Source organism: Lontra canadensis, unplaced genomic scaffold, assembly GCF_010015895.1.
Source record: "Lontra canadensis isolate GAN:19392208 unplaced genomic scaffold, GSC_riverotter_1.0 scaffold33, whole genome shotgun sequence".
Taxonomy (NCBI): Eukaryota; Metazoa; Chordata; class Mammalia; order Carnivora; family Mustelidae; genus Lontra; species Lontra canadensis.
The window spans coordinates 12,928,193-12,946,144 of record NW_022631027.1 but is presented as its reverse complement, the minus strand read 5'-3'; the positions used below and the strand labels follow the sequence as shown (position 1 = coordinate 12,946,144).

The window sequence follows — 17,952 nt, the reverse complement described above, 5'->3', positions numbered from 1 at the left end:
GTGGTGGAGAGACAGAATCTCAAGCAGACTCTGCACTGAGTGCAGGGCCCAGTGTGGCGGTGGGGGGCAGGGCAATGTGGGGTTTGATCTCACAACTCATGAGATCATAACCTGAGCCGAAACCAAGAGTTGGACGTTTAACCTACTGAACAACTCAGGTGCCCCACATTTTGACTGATTTAATATGAAGACTTCATGGTTAATAGAATAAAAGACTCCACAAGTAAGTGGTTTTAAAAAGGGTATTTTTATATAATTACCATACAAATAAATACTACCTTGGAGTGGCAGGGATTCCTCTATTTCTAGCTCTGTCACTTTCTCCCATTTTATCCATCCAGGTGCCACAATTTAAGCGATTTCCTCCATAAACAAATCCTGTTTCTTCGTCAACCCCTGCGGTTATATTAAAGCCTGAAAAAGCAAAATAGAACATTTATAAAATCTGATAGAGATATAATAAACTAGGAAAACTACTCTGGAGAGCAATGTGGTAATACCTTAAAAGTTGAAGATGCGCATATTCTAAGTAATTTCATTTCTAGATATGTACTTTAGAGAAATCCTTACCTATGTGCATATGAAGGTATGTACATGGATATTCAATGCAATGTGTTTGTATTAGCAAGAAAATAGTCACTGAGCAGAGGAGTGAATAAACACTGGTTTATTCATATGTGGAAAACTCACTATATCATTTAAAATTAATGAACTGGATTTACAATGCATCATAATTGATAAGACCCCAAAATAAAATGATCAAGCAAACAAGTTGCAAAAGGATATGCATAATAAGATACCTTTTCTTAGAAGTTTAAGATATAGATAATACTTATACAACCATGTATGTTGATATGACTATGTCTAATATGATAATACTTGATAAAATTTAAAAACATAAAAGTTATATGTATATGTTATAGTGTATTTAAATATACTGGCTACATACTATATAATATACTGAATAAATACTACATGGTACAAATCATATGTAATTTACACATACTCAAACACAAACTCATAAAATACAAATACATACATGGCAAAAACCCTGATTATAGCATAGTCATTAATTCTAGAGAGGGAGGGAAGAGAGAGAGATAAAGATGAAGCTTCAGATACATCTGTAATGGTTTATTTCTTTACAAAACAAAAAAGAAAGATCTGAAGAAAATATGACCAAATGTTAAATATCTGTCTAATTTTATTTCTAGGCTTAAAGGTGTAATTTATATTATTATTTTCTCTTACTGAAATGTTTCAGTAAAACCTACAATCTTATTTAAAACTACAATTATTCACAGATATCACAAAAAATGTTCTTTTAAATATAAAATCAATTTCTATTTCTTTCCCTAAGTGAAGGATAAAAAAAGTATCAGTGATTCTTACTATTTCAATCATGTATACAATTTGTATGTTACCACTACAAACACTAAATTAAATAAAGGAGGTTAACTACTGTTTAAAATATAACTTAGAACATGTAAGAAGGAATTTAAGTTCTTTTTTTTTTTTTTTTTTAAGATTTTATTTATTTATTTGGGAGACAGAATGAGAGAGAGCACAAGCAGGGGGAAGAGGGAGAAGCAGGCTACTTGCTGAGCAGGGAGCCTGAAGCTGAGCTCAATCCCAGGACCCCAGGATCATGACCTAAGTGAAGGCAGATGATTAACCAACTGAGCCACCCAGGCGCCCTAGAATTTAAGTTCTTCAGTCTAACATCAAAATTTGCCAATGAGTTAGTGAGTTATCTGAAATATCTGAAATAGATCACTTAAAATGATTATCATTTTACATTAAAAACAATGTTTACAAAAAAAAGTCCACAATCCTATTACCCTAACAAAACTATTACATTTATGTATTCCTTTCTAGTCTTTTCACATAATAATATTTTCATAAATCTTTCATATCAACTATTTTTCATGTATTACATTCAACGCCCATAAGTCCTTAATATTTTATAGTCCTTAATATTTACATTATATTAATATTATACAAATTATAAAAATTATGATTTGTAGGAATTACAGAATTTTTCATTCAAGTCAATGTAAACATTTCCTGTTAAACATGAAGACTGTTTCATCCTTTTATGTGATTGTAAGCAATGTTATGATCAATATTATGTAATATCACTTTTTTATGTGTTTTAGATTACTTCATGGACTAAAGTCCAAGGAGTGGAATAAATTCATGAACAAAAACATGAATATTTTATATCTCATAAAACATATTTGGGTATCTATCTATCTATCTCCAAGTTGCTTTCCAAGAAGAATGAGTCAATTTACAATGTCATCTGTAGTATTTGAATACCTCTCAAAACTAAAAACAGTTATTTGTTACTGTTTGTTATGGACTGAATTGTGTAAACACCCAAATTCATATGCTGAAGTCCTAAATCCAGTATATCAGAATGTGACTTTATTTGGAGATAGTAATCTAAAAAGTTAATCACATTAAAATAAGGTCATTAGCTTGGGCTCTAATCCAATTTGACTGGTATCCTTGTAAGATAAGGAAATTTGGGCACAGACAATGCACAGAAGGAAGCTGATGTGACAATACAGGGAGAACACCATGTAAACATGAACATGGCCATCTACCAGCCTAGGAGAGGGGCCTGGAAGAGATCTTTCTTTCAGAGCCCGAGGGCAGAGTCAACCCTGCCAAGACTTTAATTTTGGACCCCTCACCTCCAGAACTGACAGACCATATTTCTGTCATTTAAACCACCCAGTGTGTGGTACTTTGTTACAGCAGTCCCAGCAAATGAATACATTGTTTTTTGCTAATAGTACTTACAGAACTATGTGCCATGCGCTGTACTAAGTGCTTTAACATACATATATCATTGAATCCTCGTGTAAACCTTAGGAGGTAGGTGCTATTATTATCTTTCTTTTACAAATACAGATGAGAGAGGCAAAGAGAAGTTAAAACTTATGCAACAGAACACAGCTAGAAAATGAGTAGAGGGGAATTTTAAGATAGCAAGTCTGCATATGTCGGTAAAAAAAAAAAAAGATAGCAAGTCTGCTTCTAGCATTGGTGCTTTCATTTATGCTATGCTCTCTCTTATGATAATTTAGTGGGGAAAAATGGTGACCCCCTTTAATATTAATTTGTTTGAGTACTGGTAAGACTGAATGCTTCTCTTGTGCTTACCCCAGGACCCTGGGATCATGGCCTGAAGCGGAGGCAGATGCTTAATGACTGAGCCACCCAGGCACCCCAGGTCTAAATTTTTTAGTAGCTGAAATAAAGAAAACATAAAGTGACTAAATAGTAGATGGATATGGCTGAAGAATGAATTAGTGAGATGGAAGATCAGGCTAAAAAATTTCCAGAGGCAGCAGGAATGGATAAGAAAAAAACAGATAAAAAAAATATATGTATATATATATTTTTTTTTTTCTTAAAAATATAAGAAAGGAACTAAAAGCTGTGTGGGTAGACACAAACAAGAAGATATCCAAATAATAGTACTCCCAGAAAGCATAAAGAGAAGAAATACCTGAAGAAATAAAATGACAAATATTCCAGAAATAAGAGAAGATATCAGATTGAAAGGGCTCATAGAATGCCAAATGAAACAGATAAGAAGAGTTAGAATAAAATCCTGAATGAAAACAAAGAGATGGTTCTGAAAGCTTCAAGAAAGAAAGAGTAGATCACTACTAATGGAACAGGATAAGGTCAACAGAAAATAATTGGATGCAAGAAGGCAATGGAATAATACTTTTTAAAAATATTGAAGGAAAAGAACTTAAACTCAAGTGCATTATGTCATTTAAATGTGAGAACATAATAAAAAAATTTCCAGTCATACAAGGCCTCAGAAGGTCTGACACATAAATTCCAACTTTAAAAACACTTGGGATGCCTGGGTGGTTCAGTTGTTAGGTGTCTGCCTTCGGCTCAGATCACGATCCCAGTGTCCTGGGATGGAGCCCTCCATCAGGCTCCCATCCACTCCCCCCTGCTTGTGTTCCCTCTCTCACTGTCTCTCTCTCTCTCTGTGAAATAAATAGATAAAATCTTTAAAAAAAGTAAAAATAAAAACCCTCTTGAAGATAGTGCTCGTAACACAACAATGGAAACAACTATAGCACCTTAGAGATCACATGCTTTTTTTTTTTTTAAGATTTTATTTATTTATTTGACAGAGAGAGATCACAAGCAGGCAGAGAGGCAGGCAGAGAGAGAGGAGGAAGCAGGCTCCCCGCTGAGCAGAGAGCCCGATGCGGGGCTCGATCCCAGAACTCTGAGATCATGACCTGAGCCGAAGGCAGCGGCTTAACCCACTGAGCCACCCAGGCACCCCGGAGATCACATGCTTTTTTACTGGGCACTGTTCTGAGAGGTTTCATAAGTAACAAATAAATGAGATTAACTCATTGAATTAACTCAAATAAATAAATCTTGGAGGATGTTGTAAGAGAGATGGACAGAAAAGATCAAAGTACATATAAAAGCTTATTGCTACCTAAAAAAAGAAATAACCAAAGAAAAGCGAAAGAAAAAGTTAAGTCAAAATAATTCATTAAAATACAGATGGGGCACATGCTAAATTACTTGTTTTGTTAGGAATCAGTAGGTATAGTTATATAGATATAGGCCTTAGGAACAAAAATCATAAGGACAAGATGAGTGGATTAAAACGGAATGTGTTGGTTCTTCTTTATTTGTAAAAGGCAAGCCTACAAAGTTAATAAATGTGAGACATTATCTTTGTGACATGAGGGTGGGGTAGGATTTCTGAAATAAACTACGGTGAAGGACATCATAGATAAGGTTAATTTGGCTTTTAGTGGGAATATAGACTAGTGTAATCATTATGGAAAGAAATTTGGTAGTGTTTAATCAAAGAGCATATGAGTATAGTGTATGAGCTCTGATACAGTAATACCAAGTGAAAGAAGCCAAACACAAAGTACAAATACTGTATGATTCCATGTATATGAGGTACATAGAACAGTTAAATATTTAGATGCAGAAAACAGAATAGTGGTTACTAGGGGTTAGGGGATGAGAGAATGGGAGTTACTGTTGACTGGGTACAGAATTTCAGTGTGGGATGATGAAAAATTTTGGAGATGGATAGCAATGATGGTTACACAACAATGTACTTAAAGCTCCTGTGTACTTAAAATGGTTAAAATGGAGGCACCTGGGTGGCTCAGTGGGTTAAGCCTCTGCCTTCGGCTCAAGTCATGATCCCAGGGTCCTAGGATCGAGCTCGGCATTGAGCTCTCTGCTCAGTGGGGAGCCTGCTTTTCTCTCTCTCTCTTTGCCTCCCTCTCTGCCTACTTGTGATCTTTCTGTCAAATAAATAAATAAAATCTTTGGAAAAAAATGGTTAAAATGATATATTTTATGGTAAAATGATAAATGTGCATTTTGCCTCACACACAAAAACATCAATAGTAAAAAAAGAAAAAACCAATAATCCAATTAGAAAATGGGCAAAAGACACAGACATTTCATCAAAAAGAGATACAGATGACAAATAAGCACATGAATAGATAGATGTTCAATACCATTAGTCATTAGGGAAATGCAACTTAAAACTACAACGTAGAGTGGTTACCCAACCACCAGAACAGCTTAAAAAATGATTAACATCAAATGCTGCTGCGGATGTGGAGAAGGTGGGTCTCTTCAGTTTGTTCGGGGGAATGTAAAAAGATACAGCTACTTTGGAAAAAAGTTCAGCAGTTTCTTATAAAACAAAATCCATACTTACCATATGACCCAATCACATTCTTGGGCATTTGTCCCAGAGAAATAAAAATTTATGTTCACACAAACACCTGTATATAAATGTTTATATTAGCCTTATTTATATTAACCAAAAAATGGAAAAAACCAAAATGTCCAATAGATGAAATGTTACATCCATGAAAGAGAATACTGTGGAGTGATACAATGGAATAAACTATTGATACATGTAACAGCTTGGAGGCATCGCAAAGGGAATTATGCTTAGTGAAAGAATCAATATCAAAAGGTTGCATACTATATAATTCCATTTATATATATTCCTTTTTTTTTTTTTAAGATTTATTTATTTATTTATTTGACAGGGACAGAAATCACAAGTAGGGAGAGAGGCAGGCAGAGAAAGATGGGGACAGGCTCCCTGCTGAGCAGAGAGCCCGATGCAGGGCTCGATCCCAGAACTCTGAGATCATGACCTGAGCCGAAGGCAGCGGCTTAACCCACTGAGCTACCCAGGCGCCCCTCATTTATATATATTCTTAAAATGATAAAATTATAGAGATGCAGAACAGACTAGCAGTGGCCGGAGACCAGAGGTTGTTGGTGTGACTCTAAAGGGGTAGCACGAGGAAGACCTCTGTGCTGATGGAACAGTTTGGTATCTTGACTGTGCTAGTGATTACATGAAGCTATACACAGGGCAAAATTACACAGAACCATATATACATATGCTCACACACAAATGAGTAATATAAAAATAGTTAAAACTGAATATGGTCTAAAGTCTAGTTAACTAATGTCAGTTTCCTGATTTTGATATTATACTACAGTAAGATATACAGTAAGGTAAGATATCCTCATTGGGGAAGCTGGATGAAGGCTTCAGAATACTCTTATCTATAATTTTTGCAACTTTTTTTTCTTTTCTTTCTTTTTTTCTAACTAGGCTCCACACCCAACCTGGAGCCCATATTCATGACCTTGAGATGAAGACCTGAGCTGAGATCAAGAGTCAGGCACTTAATTGACTGAGACATCCAGGCTCCCCATTTTTTGCAACTTTCTATCAGTCTCCAATTCTTTCAACATTAAGAAGTTAAAAAAATCTACATGCACATAAAACAGTATATGTTTTGCAGAACATAAGTAAATACATAAAAATGTATATGTACTGTATGCTCCGCATATGTCTGTGCATTACTTCCTGTTTCTAAAGGGTAATAAAATAAATTATCATTAGTCTTGCACTGGCTGGTGATGATAGTATGCCACAAAAATAAGAATATGATTAACTTCTAAGAGGTTAAAAAAGTGTATCTATTTTAAATCTGTAGATGAAACTTTTTACAAAAAGAATTTTCTAACAGCCCAAATTAGAGACAGATTGTAGATGAAATCTTAGCTCTGCCACTTAGTAACTGTGTGACTCTAGGCAAGCTACTCTGCTTCAGTCATATCATCAGTACAAATGGGAACACTACAACTCACCCCCAATGTTCTTGGGAGTGTAAATGGGAATAACATAGGTAAAGAAGTTAGCATAATGCCTAGCACATAGTAAGTACTTATTATTATAATTATAAATGCAACCACCAAAATTGCCTTTCAAATTAGCTGACAAAATATATTAAATTTTATTTTTCTTCCAGAAGCTCAAACTAAACCTGCGAGATCAGGACTGTGTTAATCTTTCTCACTGTTATATTCCGAAGTTTTATACACAAATAAAATATTAGTCAAATATACGAACAATTAGAGGGTTTAATTCTACCTCATCAGTAAATCTTTACTATGTAAAGTTATGTACCTTCATCCTTCATGTTTCGATCTATCTGTGGACCAGCATTCCTTTCTCGGAATTGTATGCCCTGCATGTGTCTCTGCATTACTTCCTGTATTACTTCAAACAATGGTTGATCCTGTTTGAGACATAATGGATATTAATTCTGTTAGAAATCACATTTTTCTTACCTTCTCTCAAATCCCACAACTGATTTTCTGAAACATATATTGTCCTTTGGGGAAGAAATGGGGATCACAGGTGAGACTGGGGAAAGAAGGAGCTCTTATACACCAAATCGTAGAATCAGCCTTTGGCATATGAATATTTAACATACTGTAGTTTTGACTATTCATGTCTGTGACATGAAATAGTTTGTAATTTTGCTGACACACAAAAATGATTCTTGTGAATTTGTGTAATTTCTATTAGAGCGAATTGTGTAGCTAATCAATGTATCTATCTTATACAGAGATCTAAACTTTAAATCAGCATTGATGTTCTTACTCATTCACATATATAGTAATGGGGATAAATTACACACTAAAGTGATACTTTAGGTAAAAACTTTTTTTGAAAAATGTTCTTTGAATATTTCATGATAGAAACATCATGGGGACACAGACCTCTGCTAACTCTAAGGTGGTTTAGAAGTCCTCCGCAGTCACATACCAAACAAACTATAATATAAAGGTAGATCAGAAGTGGCAAAAGTACAGTATCATTGTACATTATTGACTGGGAAGAAAACCACTCAAAATGTTTATTTATCCTGCACTGTTCATAACATAACCTCTGGACTCCCTGGATTGGTGATCAGGCTCTCCACAATTTGGTTCACCCTTTCCCACCTACTCTTACTACCCAGCAGGCACCCTCCATAAAAAGCCAAATCAGACCAAGCAGTATGTCCTAAACTGTGCTTTGGTCCACCTTGCATTTTATTTTTCCTTTCATCTCTGAAGTCTTCCCACACCTTCCCTCATTTCTGCTGAAATCCCACTTACCTTTTAAGGTTCAGTTTAGGTGAAATTTTAGCTACTTAATGAAGTCCTCCCTGAGAACAACCTACTAGATTATCTCTCTCCCTTTTATGCACAGCATTTCCCATGCACTTCCTTTTACAATGGCCATATTAGGTACATATCATATCTTCTATCATGTTGCAAGTTCTTTAAGCAAGAAGCAAGTCTTATCTGCTCAGAGAACTAGCAGGTGCTAAACATATACCAATGCTTGAAGAATTTTTCAGATTTGGATTCTTTATTACATACATTTTTATATTAGAGGCTAAGTTATTTTTCAGGGAAAAAAAAATTGTTTGAAGAGGATTTTTACCAGTGTGCCGGCAGACAAAGGAACAGAATCATCTGTAGGATACATTCTGGAAACTGGGCACTTGAGAATGTCTAGGCCATTTGGAACCATTTTACAGTAATCCTGAATACACTGTAGCCACCACCACACAGCATCCCGGCAATTGTATCTGGCATAAGTTCCTTCACCCAGGAGATTAGGAATGAGACCGTGTCTCAGGGTACCAGCAAATGCTAAAATAATATTCCTAAAACAACAGAATTAAGTGGATCATTTGACATGAAAACAATCACTTAAAATATTTAAGTTCCTTTTTGTGACTATTATTTCAGATGCATTTCTCTCTTGTCCCTATTTCTTTAAATTTTCATGTAGAAAGCGGTCATAATATGAGATATTAATCACTGAATTAAAAGCCTGAAACCTTGATCCTAGCTCTGGCTTTTTCTCTGACAATCTGTGTGGCTTACCTTCTCTGGGATAGTTTTTTCATCTGCAGATTTAGGTATTGGACTGGGTGGCTTTTAGGGTCCGTTATAGCTCTAGAGTCTACTTCTGAAATCTGCAGTATTTCAAATTGAAGTAAATGCGACACGAACTGTATTATTTTAAATACTGCAGCAAATACATAAGAAAATAAATGGGTAAAAGCTGACCTTGGAAACCATGATTTATTTTCAAACACTGGTAGAGAATACTCAATCTTTTAAAGTATTATTGTACCATTGTATACCAAATGACAACTTCGTAAGATGGAACAGCATTTTTAAAAGGGGCATGAAAGTAAGACTAGGGTTTAAAACCTAGCATTGCCATCTGTATGATCTAGGAAAAGTCATTTAAAATGTCCAGGCTTCAGTGCTTTTTGGTTAAACCATTTAGAAATTTAATTAATTTTGTGTCTCAGTTTAATGCCCGCCTCTTCAGTAACAGTGCAGTCATTTGTATTCTGCTGCACAAGTGTTAATAGGGACAGTGACACTTCACTTGAGAAAAGGTCAGAATGCAGCGATTGTAACCATCCAGAACAATGTCATACACTTGAAATTTGAATAAAAAGACCGCTGTCCAAGAATATCTCTGCAGAAGGAGGAAGTAGAACTCTCTGTGGTACAGATAGCCCTGTGCCCACCGAAAATTGCTTTCCTACATGCTTCAACCTACTTTTTAGGTGGCTGTGGCCAGATTACTAGATTCTAAGGCAAGAAGGTGAATGGAACTGATATATGATAAGTGCATGAAACAGGTGTACTTTCCCCACTCTCTTTCCCTCTCTGCAAGCTGACTGGAGAGTAGTAATCAGAAGCCCTAGGAGATGTTTGATTCTCAAGAAGAAGGAGCCTATATCCTTGAATCATTATGTGGGAAGCTGGCTCCTGAACACCCACATTGAACCAGAAGCAAGAAATAAATTTCATTTGTGAAAAACCACTGAAATGTAAGAATTTATAATTTATAGCACCTAGCACTACCTTAACAAATACATTAGCCTCTCAGAATCATCCAAGTCAGTGTTGGCAAACTTTTTCTGCAAAGGACCAGACAGTAAATATTTTAGGCTTTGTTGGCCATATATACGGTCCCAGTCATGCATCCTTCTTCTTTTTTAAATGACTCTTTAAATGTTAAAAACTGGGGCACCTGGGTGGCTCAGTGGGTTAAAGCCTCTGCCTTCGGCTCAGGTCATGATCCCAGGGTCCTGGGATCGAGCCCCGAGTCGGGCTCTCTGCTTGGCAGGGAGCCTGCCTCCCCCTCTCTCTGTGCCTGCCTCTCTGCCTACTTGTGATTTCTGTCTGTCAAATAAATAAATAAAATCTTTAAAAAAAAATGTTAAAAACCGTTCTTTGCTCCCAGGTCATACAAAACAGGTGATAGGCCACATTTCTCTGACCCCTGATCTAGATAGTTATATGTAAAATTAAAAAGCAGAAATTGTTGATGGTATACAGAAACGATAATTGGGAGCCAAGATAACAAGGAAAATAATAATAATGATTTACATTATTATTATTTACATTTATATATGATGATTTATATATGATTTATATATAATGATTTGCATTTATGTAATGCTTAGCATGTGACAGATGTTGTTCTAGATACTATAACTGTATTAGTTCATTTAATCCTCACTAGGGGATGCCTGGCTGACTCAGTTGGTGGAGCATGTGACTCTTGATCTCGGAGATGTAGATTTGAGCCCCACGTTGGGTGAAGAGATTACTTAAAATCTTTTCTTAGAAAAAGATTTTATTTATTTGAGAGAGATAGCACATGCACACTTGTGAGTGAGCATGAACAGGGGAGGGACAGAGGGATGAGAAAACTCCCCACTGAGCATGAAGCCCTACACAGGGCTTGATTCCAGGACACTGAGATCATGACCTGAACCGAAGTCAGATGCTAAATGGACTGAGCCACCCAGGCATCACCCAAAAATAAAATCTTAAAAAGAAATCTTTAGAAAAACCCTGTAATTTAAGTACTATCACCATTTTACAGAGTACAAAGAGGATAAATAATGTATTAGTTGGTAGTTTGGAACCAGGATTAGAATGTGGCATCTGGCCCAAACCCAAGTTCTTAACCACTATACTGTGCTGAATCCTAATGTTCCATGTTCTACTTCTTAATCATAGTTATTTAGGATCATTTAAGGAAGAAGCAAACAGCCTCCCAAATTTCTATAACCCCACAATGGTCTCTTAAGTGAATAAGAAAAGGTCTTCTTATATTAGGTAATAGGGAAGAATGTAATACATTTCAGATGTCCACTTAGAAATCTTCAATCTAAAAAAGAAATTTTCCATTTTAAAAAGACCCAAACCGGAACATTTGTCATTTGAAGAGGGAAACTTCAGGTTTTTAGAATGACATCAAAACAAGTATCATTTAAATGCTTTTTCTGCTGAAAGTTTTAACTTGCAGAGCAGTGCTGTCAAACTTTTGCCTTGGGCTGCTAAGATCACCTGGAGCCCTTGTAGAAATACAAATTTCCATCTGCTATTCTACCCTCCTCATCCCCACATTCAGAGCTCCAGCATAAGGACCAAGAATTTGCATTTCTAGCAAGTTCTCAGGTGATGGTGACTGCTGATCTGTGGTACTGATTTGTGCTGGTTTGAGTGGCACTGCTGTATAGCCTCTCTTTTCTACCTTTGACAATTTCATTCATATTACTGTGCCATAAGAAAACATTATTTTAAGACTAAAAGACATAACTGGAGGTTACAAGGCCTGACAACACATAGAGGAAAACCTGATACTATAATTCTTTCTACACAACTCAGCCTTCATTATAGAAGGGAAAAAAATGATAGAATTCAAATGTTATCCAAAAGTTCATCTGAGTTCTTATACATAATTCGGGCATAGAAATTTTACTCTTTAGTGAGTGATGTTAGTAACATGATTACACATTTTTTGTTTTTACTGAGATCAATTAGCAAACGCTGAAGATAATTTGACCTATAAATGAAGGACTAGAACTTAATAACATCAAAGATATCCACTCCTTTGAAATTCTACGATCTTATTAAATAAACATGTTAAAAAAAACTATTTAATGAAAACATAACCTCCTAAATGTTACGAATAGATGGCAAGAAGGAAAGTTTGAAGAGTATGTGAAAAACGTTTACACATAAACTTGCATTGCAACTTTTTAGAGATCTCCTACCTGGCCTCTATGTAGCGTCCAGTAATCAGCAGTAGACCTCTCAGTGCAATAAAAGTATCCCTTCCCCAGCAGCGGAAAATACCAGAAGAAAAATGAGGTAAGCCTAATAGAAAATACAACAAAGTAATACATTAATCTTAATAATACACACAGGCTTATGAACTCCATTACTGTAGGCCAGTTCCCCTAAGGCAGGGGGACAAGAATGAGGGAGTCTGCAAGCCCTCTAAAATTATCTGTAAAATGTATGACTATACCTATGTCAACATTTCTGTGATGAGTTTCCATGCTTTTTGGTTTTTTTTTTTTTTTTTTTAAGATTTTATGTCTTTATTTTTGAGAGAGAGGGAGAGCAAGAGCAGAGGGGATGGGCAGAGGGAGAGGGAAAAGCAGACTCCCTGTTGAGCAGGAAGCCAGGCAGGGCTTGATCCCAGGACCCCCTGGGATCATGACCTGAGCAGAAGCCAGATGCTGAGCCCACTGAGCCACCCAGGGGCCCAGAGGTTCCTTATTCTTATTTTTTTTTCTTTTTATTCTTATTACATTCTTAAAGGAATCTGTGACCTCAAAGAAATTAAGAGTCAGGGGCAGAGGGGGGTGCTTATCTAAATGGATTAGAATGTGAGTCTAAACACAGATAAACTTTCTTTTGATAAATTAAGGGTTGAAATCAGAGATCTAATATTTAACATATAAACAAACACTTACTACAATATTAATAGTATATATATATTCAGTGACACAAGTGAAAACGGTTACTAAAGTATAAAGTACACTCTTCAGATATGAGTGTGGAAGAGCTCAGGAGAGAGAGAGCTGTGCCATGTAACACTAATGATATATTTGAAAAGATTTTACCTGCAATTAGAGGCAACAAATTAAATATGAAATGATCTTAATGATACATAACTGAACATGTTTATTAATTAGTCTAGATTCAAACTTTAATACCAAATTTGTCATTAATTCAAAACTACTTAAAAGTGTTACAGGGGTGCCTGCATGGTTCAGTCAGTAAAGCATCTGCCTTTGGCTCAGGTCATAATCTTGGGGTCTGGGACTGGGCCCCCATCAGGCTCCTTACTCAGCACAGCATCTGTTCCTCCCTCTCCCTCTACCCCTCCCCCTACTTGTGCTCACGCTCTCTCCCTCTCTCTCAAATAAATTAAAAAAAAAGTGTTACAGTTTGTTGGCCAGGTTTTACAAAAGAAAATAGAGATTTCAGGTACCAAATAACTTGAACATTCTACGTAAATGTAGCCACTATGCACAAGATAAATTAGGGTGATTGATGGATAAAATCTAAAATTTTTTTTATTAACATATACTGTATTATTTGCTTCAGGGCTACAAGTCTGTGAATCATCAGTCTTACACAATTCATAGCACTCACCATAGCATATACCCTCCCCAATGTCCATAACCCAGTCACCCTATCCTTTTCCTTCCATCCCTCAGCAACCCTCAGTTTGTTTCCTGAGATTAAGAGTCTCTTATGGTTGTCTCCCTCCCCAGTCCTATCTTGTTTCATAAAATCTAAAATTTTACTTCTATACTGAGTTTAGTTTCTTATAAAACGTGTCAAGAATACACTGTTACCTTTATTTGTACTAAAAATAATAATCAGTAGGAAAGTAAAGGAAATTAGCATTCTACTCAAAAAGAAATATGCTAAAGCAAAAATGTAACACATATTTCAGGAAGGGAAAACGAAGGTCTTAAGTAAAATGTATACAGTATCCATTCATAACTATCTTCTAAGCATTTAACACTATCTGACATTATCTTGTTTTCTTGTTTTCTGGTTTGTTGCATGAGTAACTGTCTTTTCCTAGAAGAAAATAGGATTCACAGTGACAGAAACCTTATCTGGCTTATTTACTAACCTATCACTGACAATTGTTAACTGGTATATAATATATATATAAATTTACTAAATGAATGAAATAGAAGGCTAATTATAAAAGGTAAATTAAGAGGCAAAAGAATTTGACTACAACAAAAGAAAATTTTGGCCATTTAAGTTTCTACTAATTGGGTCTTTACCTCTTTTGGAGCAGACATTTTTTATAAGAAGGATCAGAATTAAAGGTAACATCAGACACTTCTTTCCTAAACTGTCTCCAAAATAATGGTATAAAATTTCCCTAAACCTTTGTGTATTATTTACACATAGTTGATTATTGATAAATGGTTTATATATGGTTGATGGTTATAACTTTGATAACGATGAGGACAGCAGTTGACATATACATGACTCTATGCCATGCAGACTTCCTGGTACTTTAACCCATTTAACACCTTGTATGAAATATGAGTATAGATAGATTCAAGGGCGATTTTGAGTTGATATATCCCAAAGTACAGTCAGTTCATCTTTGTTAAAATTTCAAAACTATAAACTCTAGCACTGACATGTGGAAATGTTTGCATTAACTTTTGACCTCTAAGAGTATATGACTTACAGATCACATATTTTGTGATTTCTACCTTGTCATTTATTATACAAGTTTATAATTATACTTTTTTATTTTACTATTACCAAAGGCTTGGTATTCATCTTAAAATGAACCCCCAAAAACCTGTCTGCAAATATGTGCAGTTCTATTCTTTGTTGATATGGAGTGTACAGAACATTCCCTTGGGGGGCACCTGGGTGGCTCAGTGGGTTAAGCCTCTGCCTTCGGCTCAGGTCATGATCTCAGGGTCCTGGGATCGAACCCCGCATCGGGCTCTCTGCTCGGCAGTGAGCCTGCTTCCTCCTCTCTCTGCCTACTTGTGATCTCTCTCTCTCTCTCTCTCTGTCAAATAAATAAATAAAATTTAAAAAAAAAAAAAAAGAACATTCCCTTGGGATACTGGAAGAAAATATAAAAACTTCTATTTATATTTATCAGTTTATCTTTATAGTTTATATTTTTGTTTTATACTGTACCTGATTATAAGTATATTGAGTATCATATCTTCTATCAATATATCATTTATGATATCAGTATATCAGTATACTTATTTTGGGAGTGCTTAACAATAGCAGTGAATAATCAAGAATGTTGAGATCACTATTTTGTGTAATAGGCTTCTAAGCAATAGGCTTTAAAACCAAATTCTGCACATCAATTTTTTTCCCACAATGATCCAGTTCAGTTTCATGAGAATCTTCATGGATTCATAGGGGAAATATAAGTACCAGAAGATGAAATAGTTGAATGAAAATCTAAAACATAATTATGTAATGAAATATAATCATTCTAAATGAAAAGTTAATTTCTTTTTTAATTATCAGATCTAAGTCTTTTTTCTTGATATGGGTAGATGCAAATTTAAGAGGAAATCACATAAATACTATTACTTTCATCTTGCAATTTGGTAATTTTCAGCTTAGTTTGGAAAGTTCTAAATTCAGTGGCCTTAAATGTCAAGGAATCTATGAAATCTAAGGAATGCTAAGAAATCTATTCTTAGATTTGTTACCTGATTCAAGTTATAACATTACTTGCAGGAAACGATGCCAAAAAATATAGTTGAAAGCATTTGACTGCAATTAGACACATAATAAAAAATTATTTGACATTTGTTTTGTGTTTTGTAACTTGTAGAGGATCTTTCTCTTATCTCTTGGTAATTTACAAGATTGAGTTCATTTTTTAAATTGGGAAAAAAGTATAATATAAAAGGGTAGTAAAACAAATCTGATAAAAAAAATACAAAATGTCAAGAGTCAGAAAAAAAAAAAAAACGTGCAGAAGGATTGACCAGACACAATGAAAAACACACATAAGTAAATGCCTGTTGTACAGTATTAATTAAATAGTAAGCACAAATATTAGTTCTACAAGTAGATATGAAATTTTATTAAGCAGTCACATAAAATCTTGTTAACATCATGTCTTTTTCTAAAAATAGTGATTTCCCCATAACTCTTCCTCCCTGAATAATATGGACTGACACATTTTAACCTGTATGTAATTTCTTACCTGCAGCTAGAGACACACAACACTGCTCCTTTTCTTTTGTGATCTCATTTAGCCTGTATGGTACATCCATAAGTGAAGGTGAAAGAAGTGGCAGAGAAGGGCACTTTCCTACTCCACACATCTGCACTGATCCCAGGGAAAGGTGTTTCACAAAGGTAGAGCCATTCTGAACAAAGCTGTAACAAAGTGGCTGAATTTAAAATACAATTTGTAGAAATACAAAATTTTTTATTATTTATTTACTTAAAAAGTTTTATTGTGGTAAGAACACTTAACTTGAAATCTACTCTCTTAATAGATTTTTAATTGTACAATTCAATAATGATACTGTTATTTACAAGCACAATGTTACACAGCAGATCTCTAGAACTTACTCATCTTGCACACCCATTGTTTCATAAATTTTTAGTAATATCATTTTAATTTATTCTTTCCTTCAACTAGCCTCTCTACCAGATGTGTAACAATGGTAATACTGGCTGAAAATATTTCAGTTTGGTTAGATTTCAGAACTGCTTTCATTTCACCCAATATTATGGCTGGTTTTAAGTTCAAGGCCTATTGTGCAACAAATGGAAGGGCTGAAACTTTTTTTCAAATATTTTATTTATTTATTTATTTGAGAGAGAAAGAAAACACAAGCTGGGTGAGGGGCAGAGGAAGAAGCAGACTTCCTGCCAAACAGGGAGCCCAATTTGGGGCTAGATCCTGGGACTTGGGGATTATGACCTGAGCCAAAGGCAGATGTTTAACTGACTGAGCGACCCAGGCACCCTTGAAATTTTGTTCTTTCTGAAATTATTTCCAAATCAGTTTGGTGGCTCTTCAGTGGTACATTCAGATCTGTAATTTCATTTTAGGGAAATTTATCACTAAAGGCAAATTTTACTCATAGTAATAGCAGAATAAATTTTTCTCTTAATGAAAAATTAGGAAAAAAACTGTACGCATATTCTAAAAATTATATCTGTTAACAAGTCAAAGAATAAGTAGAAGCAAATAATATGAAACAATTAAATTTTCCCATGAACATGAGTTCTTAGCTTTACTGAACAGATTTTAATACCTATGTTTGTTTTTGTATGCTCCAAATAAAAGGATGCAAATACACTTACTATCCACTTACAAACTTTCTCAACTCTATGAATCTATGACAGTTCTTTATGTTTTGGTCTTTAAAGAGTATATAAACTGACTATATATGGTTTCTACACAAACATGCTTATTTACTCAAGCTTTGTTGGATATACCTTGACATCTGCTTCCATGCTATATCCAGAAGAGTGGTGTATGCACCAATTAATATAGCATCGAAGTAACATGGGATGAGATAACGTGGGATCTGCTTCAGGTAGAAGAACATAGCCTGCAACCATTTACCAACCTATTATAAAAATAATTTTAAAAGTTATTTTGGTGTGAATAGCCAAATTATGGAAAGAACCTAGATGTCCATGAACAGAAGAATGGGT

At 35.0% G+C, this 17,952-nt stretch overlaps 1 protein-coding gene across 2 annotated transcripts in view; it reads right to left on the bottom strand.

The window, feature by feature from the left end:
• The window catches only part of AGL (amylo-alpha-1, 6-glucosidase, 4-alpha-glucanotransferase), a 79,703-nt gene that overhangs the window by 16,101 nt on the left and 45,650 nt on the right, over positions 1-17,952 (bottom strand). For both annotated transcript variants that reach the window (XM_032867207.1, XM_032867208.1), the window contains exons 23-28: positions 17,731-17,864; positions 16,481-16,656; positions 12,507-12,609; positions 8,849-9,074; positions 7,538-7,649; positions 279-414 (exon numbers count right to left, since the gene is read on the bottom strand). In XM_032867207.1, the coding sequence (XP_032723098.1) occupies positions 279-414; positions 7,538-7,649; positions 8,849-9,074; positions 12,507-12,609; positions 16,481-16,656; positions 17,731-17,864 (887 nt within the window). The remainder of the gene's footprint in view (positions 1-278; positions 415-7,537; positions 7,650-8,848; positions 9,075-12,506; positions 12,610-16,480; positions 16,657-17,730; positions 17,865-17,952) is intronic.